Consider the following 11,465-nt stretch of genomic DNA (forward strand, 5'->3'; position numbering starts at 1 on the left):
AAAGATAATAAGACAAAATTGAATAGTAATACAAAATGTTGACGTGACTTAACCGTGACCACACAAACAGAAAGGCACCAGAAGTAGGAGGGTAGACAATCATTGTCCCTTTTTGAGTGAATGTTTTACAGTTGCTGCCATATGTTTGTTCCTGTTACAAGTGATTACCACCTATTTGAAAAAGGTATTAGCCATTTTTTTTGGCCTATATTTTTTTTTTTAAATTATGTATATGTTTTGAATATTTTTTTGGTTTTGTAAGATGTGTAGGATTCGGAATAACATGGTTGAAAATTGGAATATGGCCAATTTGAATCAATGCTTGAAAAAAAAAAAAAAGCTTGGTAGCATGGGTGCAGGTTATTCAATAACACCATATTTCAAAATATTTTTAAATAAGTTGAGGTAATGGATGTTTAGAAAATACTAAGACCACTGAGATCTTCTTATTGATGTTTAGCCCGATTCTTATCTTCCTTTTCTGTTTAAAGTGACAAAAGACGACATTTTTTTCTGCATGAGAGCTTAAAATAAGCCTATGAGAGCTTTTATAATCGCTATCTGGTTATGATTGTGATGAAAAAGCTTGTCATATGATTGTGTCTCAATTGACTTATTGCCATTCAAAAGGGATCAACCTTTTATCATTGTTTTAACCATGCTATAGACTCCAAAACAAAACTTAGTTCTATGTTGCTTTATAAACATATACATACTTGTATTCACTTAATTCACCTATTATGAGTTGAGACCCCACACTTTTCAAATAGCAGCATTGAGTCTATTGACCATTCAAACAGAGTGAAAATTTGCTTTTAAGATGGTCTCATTTAGGGCTTAGAGTTGAGCTCTAAGGTCCAAACTTTAAAAAACACTTCAAACCCTAGTGTCTGATTCTGTGAATTCAGACTATTCAGTTCGAATGATATGTTTGAATACGAGGAAGTAATCCACATTCTGGCAACGTATAACATTGCAGAAATCTACCAACAACAACCTCTCTCTCTCTCTCTCTCTCTCTCTCTCTCTCTCTCTCTCACACACACACACACACACACTTAAGCTCTCTGTTTATTTGTGCTTGTGGGCGGATGGAACTTATACGTTCAACTTAGAAGGCTTTATTCCAAAACTCTGTCAGATAGCTCAAGAGCCGGGGGAAGATGAAAGGGCAAGTAATCTACGTTCAGCTGCACTCCAAGCCCTTTCTTCAATGGTACCCTTTTCATATTGTTTCTGTTATAAATTTGACACTACACCTTAGCAATATGTGAAATTCAAAATTCAAAATGAAACATGCTATGGGAGATGCTTATTACACTTTGGTTCGATCTTTTTTGTTTTTTTTTTGTTTTTTTTGTCTCTCTTTTTCTTGAACTTAGCAAATTTGTCCCCTTTACCATGACTGATATATCTCTGTTAGAAATTTATGCCATTCATAACATGTTTTCTCAATGCTCAGAACCTATATCTCTAATGCAAACTGAGTTTTCTAAATTTTATTTTGTAGGTTTGGTTTATGGGTGAGAACTCTCAGTCTCATATATCAGTCGAGTTCGATAGCGTAAGTACATTCAAAGTTTCTTAAATCTTGTTCCAAACTTTCAAGTAATCTTTGTATAGTTCTAGTTGACCTCAACGATAAATTAAAATCTATGCTTTAAAATTTTGCATTAACTATCAACTATTAACACCTGCCGGACGTTTTGATAATCATTTCATTTTTAGTTGTTAGTTTTCACATTTTGTGCTTGAGATATGAGGAAAGTTGTGGGGAGAAAGGAGGGATGGAGAAGGGTGGGTAAGAAATAAAGTACAATGAATGAAAGCAAAATCTTGTAGGGAGAACAGCTTAAAATGGTTTTTGGTTTTGGTTTTTAGGTTTCACTTTGTGTACCTTCCCTTATACATCTCTCCCACCATCCTTCCTCTACTTCTTCATCCCACCTTATCCCCATATACTTTTCCTATATCTCAAGCACACAAAGAGAAAATTAAAAACTAAAAACAAAATGGTTACCGGACGGGCCTCAAGAAGTTCCCATTTTCTTTTCACAATCTTTCAGATGGTTAAAATCTTTTACCTGCCAGAGTATCATTTTATAATTATGAACTTATGAGCCATTACTAGCCTAGGGCTCCATTTTGATTGCCAATTTCAAATATGAGGGATTGCCAACTTTCACTACCCATTTCAATTAATGTTATAGGTTGAATTGAATGAATATACGATACAACAATAACAAAGCCTTATCCCACTAAGTGGGGTCGGCTGTATGAATCCTAGAAAGTCACTGCACTCGATTTTGCACAAGTCTTCCGTTTGCTCCAAGTGATTAAATATATGATAGCAATGTAAAAAAAAACTTGTACTTTTGAGCAAAAATAAATTAAATACATATTTCGAACGTTCATTATAACGAATGATATTAAAATCCTAATATTGCATTCAATCTAATAATTCGTATGGATCTGAAAAGTCTTGCTGATGCAGTAACGAGTAACCCTAACAAGTAACCTAAAAATCTTGGAATCCTTATAGATCAAAGAAAGATAGCTGGATTAAAAAACTCTTGTATGTGGTTGTTCTCTACAGTTGTTTTTCACAAAGTGCTGATGGATGTGATGTGACTCAGTCTTCCAACCCTTTTACTGTTGTCTAAATTTTCCGTATCCATTCTGAAAATGCTTTAGATTATTGTTTAATTAAGATCGCATCAGAAAATGATTATTTGATGAACTGTGTTCCTCTGGTTACAATTAGCAGAAACTAAACTACGGAGAGAGAACAAATCCAATTAAAATAGGACAAAAAATTGATCTCAGAGAGTATAGATTTTAAACTAGTGTGGTTATTTTAATATTCCTCCATCTTTAGTGGAAAGTGACTAACTTTTCCTTCTTTCTTTTTATTAACTTTATTGCAAGCTACAATTATGTGTAAGTGCTGCACTGGTTTTTCTGTTTTAAGATTGTGTTACTCTTCACTCATTTACACCTCGAACTCATTCTTATGTTGCAGCTAGAACGAATGCTACCTTAAATCCTCTTGACATTATTCTTTTTCCCTATTAATATACAGATTGTTGCAGTTGTCTTGGAAAATTATGGAGGCTCAAATAAAACTACAGAGAACCTTGAAGGCTTAAAGAATCGGTGGGTGCAGGAAGTGCAAGGTAACGAGGGTCATGGTTCTTCTTCCCCAGATGTCACCATCAGGCTTACATCTTGGAGCACCCCTGTGGATGACAAAGGCGAACTAAATGTGACAGTGTATGTCTCTGTTGGCATGAGATTTTGTTGATGGCTTTACATGTTTGTCAACATGTCAATTCATTTCAATTATTAATGTTTGTTTTCTTATGCTATAGGGAAGATGCCAAGAACCCCTGCTTTTGGTCTAGGGTTTGCCTGCACAACATGGCCAAGCTAGCCAAGGAGGCTACAAACCCTGGTTTTTGCAAGATGAAATCCTATAATCCAAGGACTGGGATGGAGTCGTTGCTAATCACTCCCACCTCAAAGGCATCAGCAATGCAGAGGGCAGGTCGATCTGGTCGAACAGGTCCTGGAAAGTGCTACCGCTTATATACTGCCTACAATTATTACAATGATTTGGACGATAACACAGTACCAGAAGTGCAGAGGACTAATCTGGCAAATGTTGTGCTTTCGTTGAAGAGCCTTGGTATTCATGACTTGTTACATTTTGATTTTATGGACCCTCCACCATCTGAAGCATTGCTAAAAGCCCTGGAACTTTTATTTGCACTAAGTGCATTAAATAAGGTAGGTGATTTGACTAAAGTTGGTCGAAGGATGGCGTAGTTTCCACTTGACCCCATGCTACCTAAGATGATAGTTGCTTCTGATAAGTACAAGTGTTCAGACGAGATTATTTCCATTGCTGCCATGCTTTCCATTGGTAATTCAATCTTTTACCGTCCAAAGGACAAGCAAGTCCATGCCGACAATGCACGGTTGAATTTTCACACGGGGAACCTCGGAGATCACATTGCATTGCTTAAGGTATAGTTTCATCTTCTTTTACTATATAGTTTTGTTTCCATATTCCCTTTAGTGAACATGTCTGATGTTTAGGCCTTTAAACCATGACTTTGGGACTTGGGGGATGGGGGATGGGAAATGGTAAAGTTCATATTTCAAAGTTCATACTTTGAAGCTTTGCGGAATGAGGGACTCTTGGAGAGGGTGGAGATTGAGCTGGTTTCAAATATGAGTGATAACGAGACTATAAAGAAGGCCATTACATCTGGTAAATATGCCAATACTGTTAGCTGTAATGATTTAAAAAACGAAATCCTTGTTCATTTTACATGTGTTGATTGTTGAATTAAACTGTATTGGTTGCTATTTTTATCAGGCTTCTTCCCTCATTCCGCAAAGCTTCAAAAGAATGGATCTTATAGAACAGTCAAACGTCCGCCGACTGTCCATAGACACCCAAGCTCAGGGCTGTCACAGGTAAGGAGGAATTGCATTGTCCTTTTTGTTGCTTTCCGTATGAACTTAGTCTTTTGGATCACAATATCATCTCACTCATGCTATGTTATATTCCTAACACATTATTCTGCATCTGAACACATGTACATGATAACAATTACCGAAAATCCCTAGGATTTTGTATAATTTGGATGACCGTTAAGGGAATTTTTATGCATCTTATTGTATTTGGACGACAGATTTCATCTGATGCATTGCTTGATTACGTATTTATTTTTATTTCTCTTCAGGTGCATCCGAGATGGGTTATATACCATGAATTGGTACTTACGACCAAGGAATATATGAGACAGCTATCTGTCCCCTTTACCTTTCATTTGCATGATTGATATTTCGTATACGTTGTTTGCATTACGGCTAAAGCCTATAAATTAAATAGCAGGTGACGGAATTAAAGCGGGAGTGGTTAGTGGAAATTGCTCCGCATTATTACCAACTGAAGGATGTTGAAGATTGTACGATCTCTCTCTCTCTCTCTCTACAGTCTTATTCGTATATCGGATATCATTCGATTGTTCAAATTGCTGAATTATTTTTATCAATGGCAGCAACGTCAAAGAAAATGCCTCGTGGAGAAGGGCGCGCGCAAGGAGGCTGAGAATTTGAAGAACTGTATATATACATCACCGGTGGCTTGTCGAAGCCTGTAAGTACAATTTTGTGTACTAAACTGTGTACTTTATCAGGTAGTTGACACTCTAACGACTCGGGCATTTATAGAGATGGATCCTTTCGTAGTCACGGTACTGTGTTTACAGGAGAATCCGAGGATGTTCTTAGTCAGGTTACGATTTAGTTCGAGGTAGACGAGAATGCTTTGATCACATATATACTCTCAGGAATACAAACAGGGAACTTCTCTAAAAGTTATAATAATTGTAGCCTGTGTGATTTGCTCAACAGGCTGAGCTCAGGAGAGGATCCAAATCCTAATTTTCCTGCATGACATTATATGACTGGTTTGATATATCGTGACTTTGCGTCCTGAGTGGATCTGTGTATGCAAGTTGTTTTCTCTTTCAACGTGACCTCTGGTTTTCTACTTCTGCCTAATTGTGGTTGACCTTTGACTTTAATTTAATTAAATTCCTGCCTAAGTTAAAGGTCGGAGGCTACAAAGTCTGTTAAGGTTCCACACAATGTGTAGACTCCTGAGATTCGGCCACTTCGCCTAATTCAAACAAATATTGGTTGTTAATCACCATGGGGTGGCCCATTGGTTGGCGGATTTCAGACTCGTATTTCATTAAGTTCGATTCTTGTATTTCACAAGGCACGCTTTGAGTTCAATCTGGTGTTTGTGAATCATAAGACAGTGGCTAATAGAGAATGAAATGCCTCTGTGAGTCTTTCCGACCTTAGAAGAATGGACTGTCGTGACGAAATCACCAGTTAGTCTCTTTTTAAATAAAAAAAATGAAAAATATAGCGGTTACTTGCCAGAAAGAAGAAAATACTCGTCAACACATGCACGACTATTTCTAATATTTCCCTCCGATATAGCCAGTCAACCGTCCTTTGTAGAATTAACACTCATATTTGAGTAATGTTAGAATCAATCGTTCACTAAATTATCGATTTACTTGATCTAATAAAATTTTCTGTTTATTCTCATAAGGACCAAAGGATACCAAAAAAAAAAAAGTAATAATGTCACACTGTCTGAGACAACAGGAAAGTAAAAACATGAGGTGAAAAGAAGAAATTCAATGAATCACTTGTGCTCCTGCAGCTGCAAGAAAATCTCCACATCTTATGCCACAGCAGGCATGTCCTTGAGCCAAGAATCCAACGGCTTTCCGATCGAATACACGATGAATCCGATCTCTCTCAGCTTCCCAGCATCAACCACATTCCTCCCATCGAACAAAAATGCAGGCTTCTGCATGCTGTCGTAAATCTTCTTGTAATCGAGTGTCTTGAACTCGTCCCACTCGGTGAGAATGCAGATCCCATGAGCGCCCTTTGCTGCCTCGTAAGCGTCCCAAGCGACCCTCACTTCCTTGGCCGCGGCAGGGCTCATTGGCTGCAGATGAAGTGGATGGTCCCAATCAAACTTCTTCATCGAAAGATCCCTCCGAATCTGTTCCTCAGTAACCTGCAGATCATATATGCTCAAGTGCGCCTTGTCCCCCAACAGCCCGTTGCAAACATCAATGGCAGCGGTCTCCCTTGTGTCCCCGGTGTCTTTCTTGAATGCGAATCCAAGAATCGCAATCTTTTTACCCGAAACAGTGTTGAACATCGAAGAGACAACCCTGTTCACGAAGCGGCTCTTTTGGTAGTCGTTCACCTTGATCACTTGTTTCCAATAGTCTGCAACTTCAGGGAGGCCATTGCATTCACAGATGTAGACCAAGTTGAGAATGTCCTTCTGAAAGCAAGACCCGCCAAATCCAACGCTGGCATTGAGAAATTTCGGTCCAATTCTGGTGTCCTTGCCAACAGCATGGGAAACTTCAGAGATATTCGCTCCGGTGGCCTCACAGAGAGCTGACATTGCATTCACAGACGAGATCCTCTGCGCCAGGAAGGCGTTCGCGGCGAGCTTTGATAGCTCAGCTGACCACAGATTGGTTGTTATGATTCTGTCTTCCGGAACCCAATTCGCGTACACTGCCTTCAATGCCTGGATTGCCTTCTGGCCATCCGGGGTTTCCCTCCCTCCAATCAACACGCGGTCGGGCTTGAAAAGATCCTCAATTGCTGTCCCCTCGGCAAGAAACTCCGGGTTGGAGAGAATCTGGTACTTGATTCCCTTGCTATTATGTGCCAAAATCTTTTCAATCGCCTCGGCGGTTTTCACCGGGACAGTTGATTTCTCGACAACAATCTTGTCGGATTTTGAAACATCAGCGATCATTCGGGCTGCGCTTTCCCAGTATGTCAAGTCAGCAGCCTTGCCGGCTCCAAGACCCCTGGTTTTCGTTGGGGTGTTAACTGAAACGAAGATAATGTCCGCCTCAGCGACATGTTTTTCGACAGCAGTGCTGAAGAAGAGGTTCTTTCCTCTGCATTGCTTCACAATCTCATCAAGACCTGGCTCATAAATGGGGAGCTGGTCGCTGTTCCAGGCCGCGATTCTGGGCACGGAGATGTCCACCACCGCCACTTCGATGGCAGGGCACTTCAGGGCAATCACTGCCATTGTTGGACCCCCAACATAGCCAGCTCCAATGCAGCAGATCTTCACCATTTTTTTTCTTCTGTTAGAAGCATGAAACAAAGCAATCTGTCAAGAGAAAATAATGGGCGGCTTCCTCTACAAGAACAAGATTTATACTTTACACACTGGAAAATCAACAAGAATTTGCTCCACCACTTTGGTTCCTTGACAAGGCGATATTATAAACAACTCTTACCTACGGGTGAGGCGATTCAAACTTGGGTTCGATTGGACGGGACACATTACCTTGGCCAATTGACCTAACGTAGGTATGCAAGATCTAATCTATAATTTGGAAAAATTGGACCAAATCTAGAAAATAAGCAAATGGCGTTTTGGTGGAAAGAAATAATGCGTATGCACCTTGGCGTGAGTTTGATCTCTATTGATTTCCTCCCGCCTTACATTACTAATTTAACCTAATAACGCTACTAAATTTATAAAATGAAAAAGAAGTGTCCACAATTATAAGATGCCCAACTTTCTAAAAGCTATGGATGGCAAGATGGTAATAAAGAAAGTGATACTCTAAACTACTCTAATTTACGAGTTAGAGACTTAAACTCAGATGCAAAAGATAAACACGATACCTTAGCCAACTGACCTAATCTTGAGATTTGACCTTAAATTTGGCAAAACTTGACTAAATCTAGACAATGAAGGAACAGTGTCCACAATTTTTACATGACAAACTTGCTCAAAACTTTCTACCATGCAGAAAATTGTCATCAGTTGAGCATTTAAACATGCAAGAAAATGATGAAATACTTTAACCTAATTTACACAAGAAACCATGGCAGTACCTTGATAAGATTTCTGTAGCCTCAAAAATTGAAGCAAGAAATAAAGAGTAGAGAGAGAGAGAGAGAGAGAGAGAGAGAGAGAGAGAGAGAGAGAGAGAGAGAGAGAGAGAGCACAAACTAATGCAGGAAAGAAAGGGAGGAAAGAGGTGCCTAAATACCCAAAAGCACTAGTGAGATCTGCACCAATTATGTTACTTTTCACAAACCAAAGCAAAGTCAGATTAATGGAAAAGCTGGAACGGAGCATTCAACACGTTTCCAAACACCATCAGTAACAAACAAGGGAAATTCAGCCCACCCTTTTTTTCCCCTCTTTCAACTCAAACAACGAAAACTGCTTATCAAAAAGGCAGATTTCCAAGAGTACCCATGTCATTAAAACACAGATAAAAATTACGTCAATTGAAGAAAAAAACAGTTTTCTGGCATAAAAACAAGGGTTGGAATCAAGGGGTCTGACCAAACAGAACCCATAGAGTAACACTGCAACTGCGTTACAAATGGGTGATCAGAGTAAAAGCTGGACTTTACGCGTCATTGGTTCATGTGCCACTATACCATCATTAAACACCCCATGCCCCACGAGAAATATGCACAAACAGAATCGGTTACAAACTTTTAATTGAAGGGACGTGATTTTCACTAAGAGAATATGATTTCCATTGTTTCTTATTTTTAAGAACATTGTTTTTAGGTAGGGTTATCCATCCACACAGTTTTACTTCGGGACGAATAAATTGTCAAAAATTAATAAGGGTTCGTGAGAAATAAAATTGAGTATGAATAGCACTATCCTTGTATTTATCTAATTTCTAAAACTTGGATTTAATAAATCATAGAAACATAAATAGAAGCGTGCAAAAAGAGAAAGGTATGCGAAATAAGGACATGAATCAAACAATAAAAGGAGCAAAATCAAAATTTATATATGATTTAGGGTAAACTGTCGGTTTACCCCCTGAACTTTCACCTCACTTTCGATTTCCCCCTTGAACTTTTCTATTGGAAAATTAAGGACTCAAACTAATTTTTTAGCCAATTTGCCCCCTACCGTTAGTTTTTCATATATTCCATCCATATATCCGTTAAGTGAGATCATGTGCATAACATGTGAGGATAGTTAAGTCATTTCAATTTAAAAATGATTAAAAACTGAAAATAAATAATAATAATAATTTTCCCTCTATTTTTTCCCGCTAATTCCTATCCTCAATTTTAATTTTCCCTCTCATTCCTATGCATGAGAAATAACATATGGTGTTATTGTCTTCATAAGTAGCTAAGTTAATCTTTTTTTTGAAGCATGTACTACCGTTTTTATTTTCTCTAATAAATTAATAATTTGACAAATGCTCATGGTGTTATTGTCTCCAAAGCAATGCATTAATATAAGAAACATGTCCATAAAAAAGACTAGGGTTTCTTATATTAATGCACTGCTTTGGAGACAATAGCACCATTAGCATTTGTCAAATTATTAATTTGTTAGAGAAAATAAAAATGGTAGACAATAACACCATATGTCATTTCTCATGCATAGGAATGAGAGGGAAAAATAAAATCGAGGATAGGAATTAGCGGGAAACAATAGAGGGAAAGTTTTGGCTTTTTTATTATTTTCAGTTTTTTAATCATTTTTAAGAATGAAATAACTTAACTACCCTCACATGTTGTGCATATGGTCTCACTTAACGGAAATATGGATGGAATATATGAAAAACTAACGGTAGGGGGCAAATTGGCTAAAAAAATTAGTTTGAGTCCTTAATTTTCCAATGGAAAAGTTCAGGGGGAAATCGAAAGTGAGGTGAAAATTCAGGGGGTAAACCGACAGTTTACTCTATGATTTATTGTCTGTTTAGCAACCCTTAATTTTATTTTTATTAAAAATTTGTAGTCGGTTCTATTTCAACGCATTAACCAAAAATCAAAGCATATAAAAAACAACTAAATTCAACAAACACGTCTTAGTTGGTACATTTCCATGGCATTTGGTCTACAAACCATTGGAGATTTAACAAATTATTAAACACCAAAATTTTACTAATCACCATAGCTGGTAATTAAAAGAGGAAGCTTCAAAGTGCAGAAAGGAAGGGATGTGTGCTGGTGTGGTGGGGCCCAGAGAATGTCTGAGTAAGATGAAGGCCATGGCGATTGCAATTAATATTAGCTTATATAAAATTGCAGAAAAGTGACAGACAACAACGACATTTGATGCGAAAGACAATTAACAAATGAGATTAACGTGTTCGTACCTCAGAAGATGCCCACAAATCAGCACAAAGAAAAAGAAACAAAAAAGTTCGATGACAAAGTGTGAAATAAGATCGAACTCGATAGTTATAAAGCAAAAAAAAAAAAGTGCGTCAGGTAGTCGACATACTGGATTTTGGTTTAGAGGGTGCAAAGATTATGCAACCAGAGGCAGAGGAGATGTGAATTATCGTAAGCAACAAAAGGTGTTATATACGCATCAGGATTTTGCATATTTATTTATTTACTTAATTAACAGGATTTGCGTATTAACTATTAACGTGTACAGCCTATTTGGAAATGGTGAAGTGGCCATGAGATTATCCACCGATAATTATTTTATGAAAAAAATTTCGCTAAATTGAGGGTATTTTTGTCAATCAACTCTTCCACTTGAACTAGTGATTTCTTCGATTTGATGGAGATTTTTCACAGAATAACCAAAATGATTTACGGTAGATAATCTGAATGACAACTTCTGTCGATTTTAAATTTCAGAGATAAAATAAAGAATTTATGTCAATCTCAAGAATTATTTTGGTTGAAAAGCCATTTGTGTATACTTGACATCACATCAAAATTAGGAGAGAAAGTTATTTATAAGTGGGACGTCACGGTGACAGGAAAACACGTCTTAGTTGTAGGAATGATTCTTTTAAGCAATAATATTGTTTAGATACACAAAATTGATACATTTTTAAATAATACAACCAAAA

General features: G+C 37.5%; 1 protein-coding gene and 1 pseudogene across 4 annotated transcripts; one reads left to right on the forward strand and one right to left on the reverse strand.

Moving 5' to 3' along the window:
• The first annotated feature begins 1,094 nt into the window (after positions 1–1,094).
• LOC103424557 (pre-mRNA-splicing factor ATP-dependent RNA helicase DEAH1-like) lies at positions 1,095–5,265 on the forward strand (annotated as a pseudogene).
• Positions 5,266–6,113: 848 nt separating this feature from the next.
• LOC103424555 (UDP-glucose 6-dehydrogenase 5) lies at positions 6,114–10,934 on the reverse strand. 4 transcript variants are annotated; one of them, XM_017329332.3, is made up of 2 exons: positions 10,752–10,934; positions 6,114–7,730 (listed from the first exon to the last, which is right to left on the reverse strand). In XM_017329332.3, the coding sequence occupies exon 2, from the start codon at positions 7,718–7,720 to the stop codon at positions 6,278–6,280; it is 1,443 nt and encodes a 480-aa protein (XP_017184821.2). In that variant the 5' UTR covers positions 7,721–7,730; positions 10,752–10,934; the 3' UTR covers positions 6,114–6,277. The 4 variants fall into 4 exon arrangements, with proteins under 4 accessions (XP_017184821.2, XP_008360860.2, XP_008360859.2 ...); XM_008362638.4 differs by lacking the exon at positions 10,752–10,934 and adding an exon at positions 8,652–9,041; XM_008362637.4 differs by lacking the exon at positions 10,752–10,934 and adding an exon at positions 8,494–8,991.
• Between the last annotated feature and the right edge of the window lie 531 nt (positions 10,935–11,465).

The sequence above is a fragment of the Malus domestica genome, chromosome 14 (genome assembly GCF_042453785.1).
Source record: "Malus domestica chromosome 14, GDT2T_hap1".
In the NCBI taxonomy this organism is placed as follows: domain Eukaryota; kingdom Viridiplantae; phylum Streptophyta; class Magnoliopsida; order Rosales; family Rosaceae; genus Malus; species Malus domestica.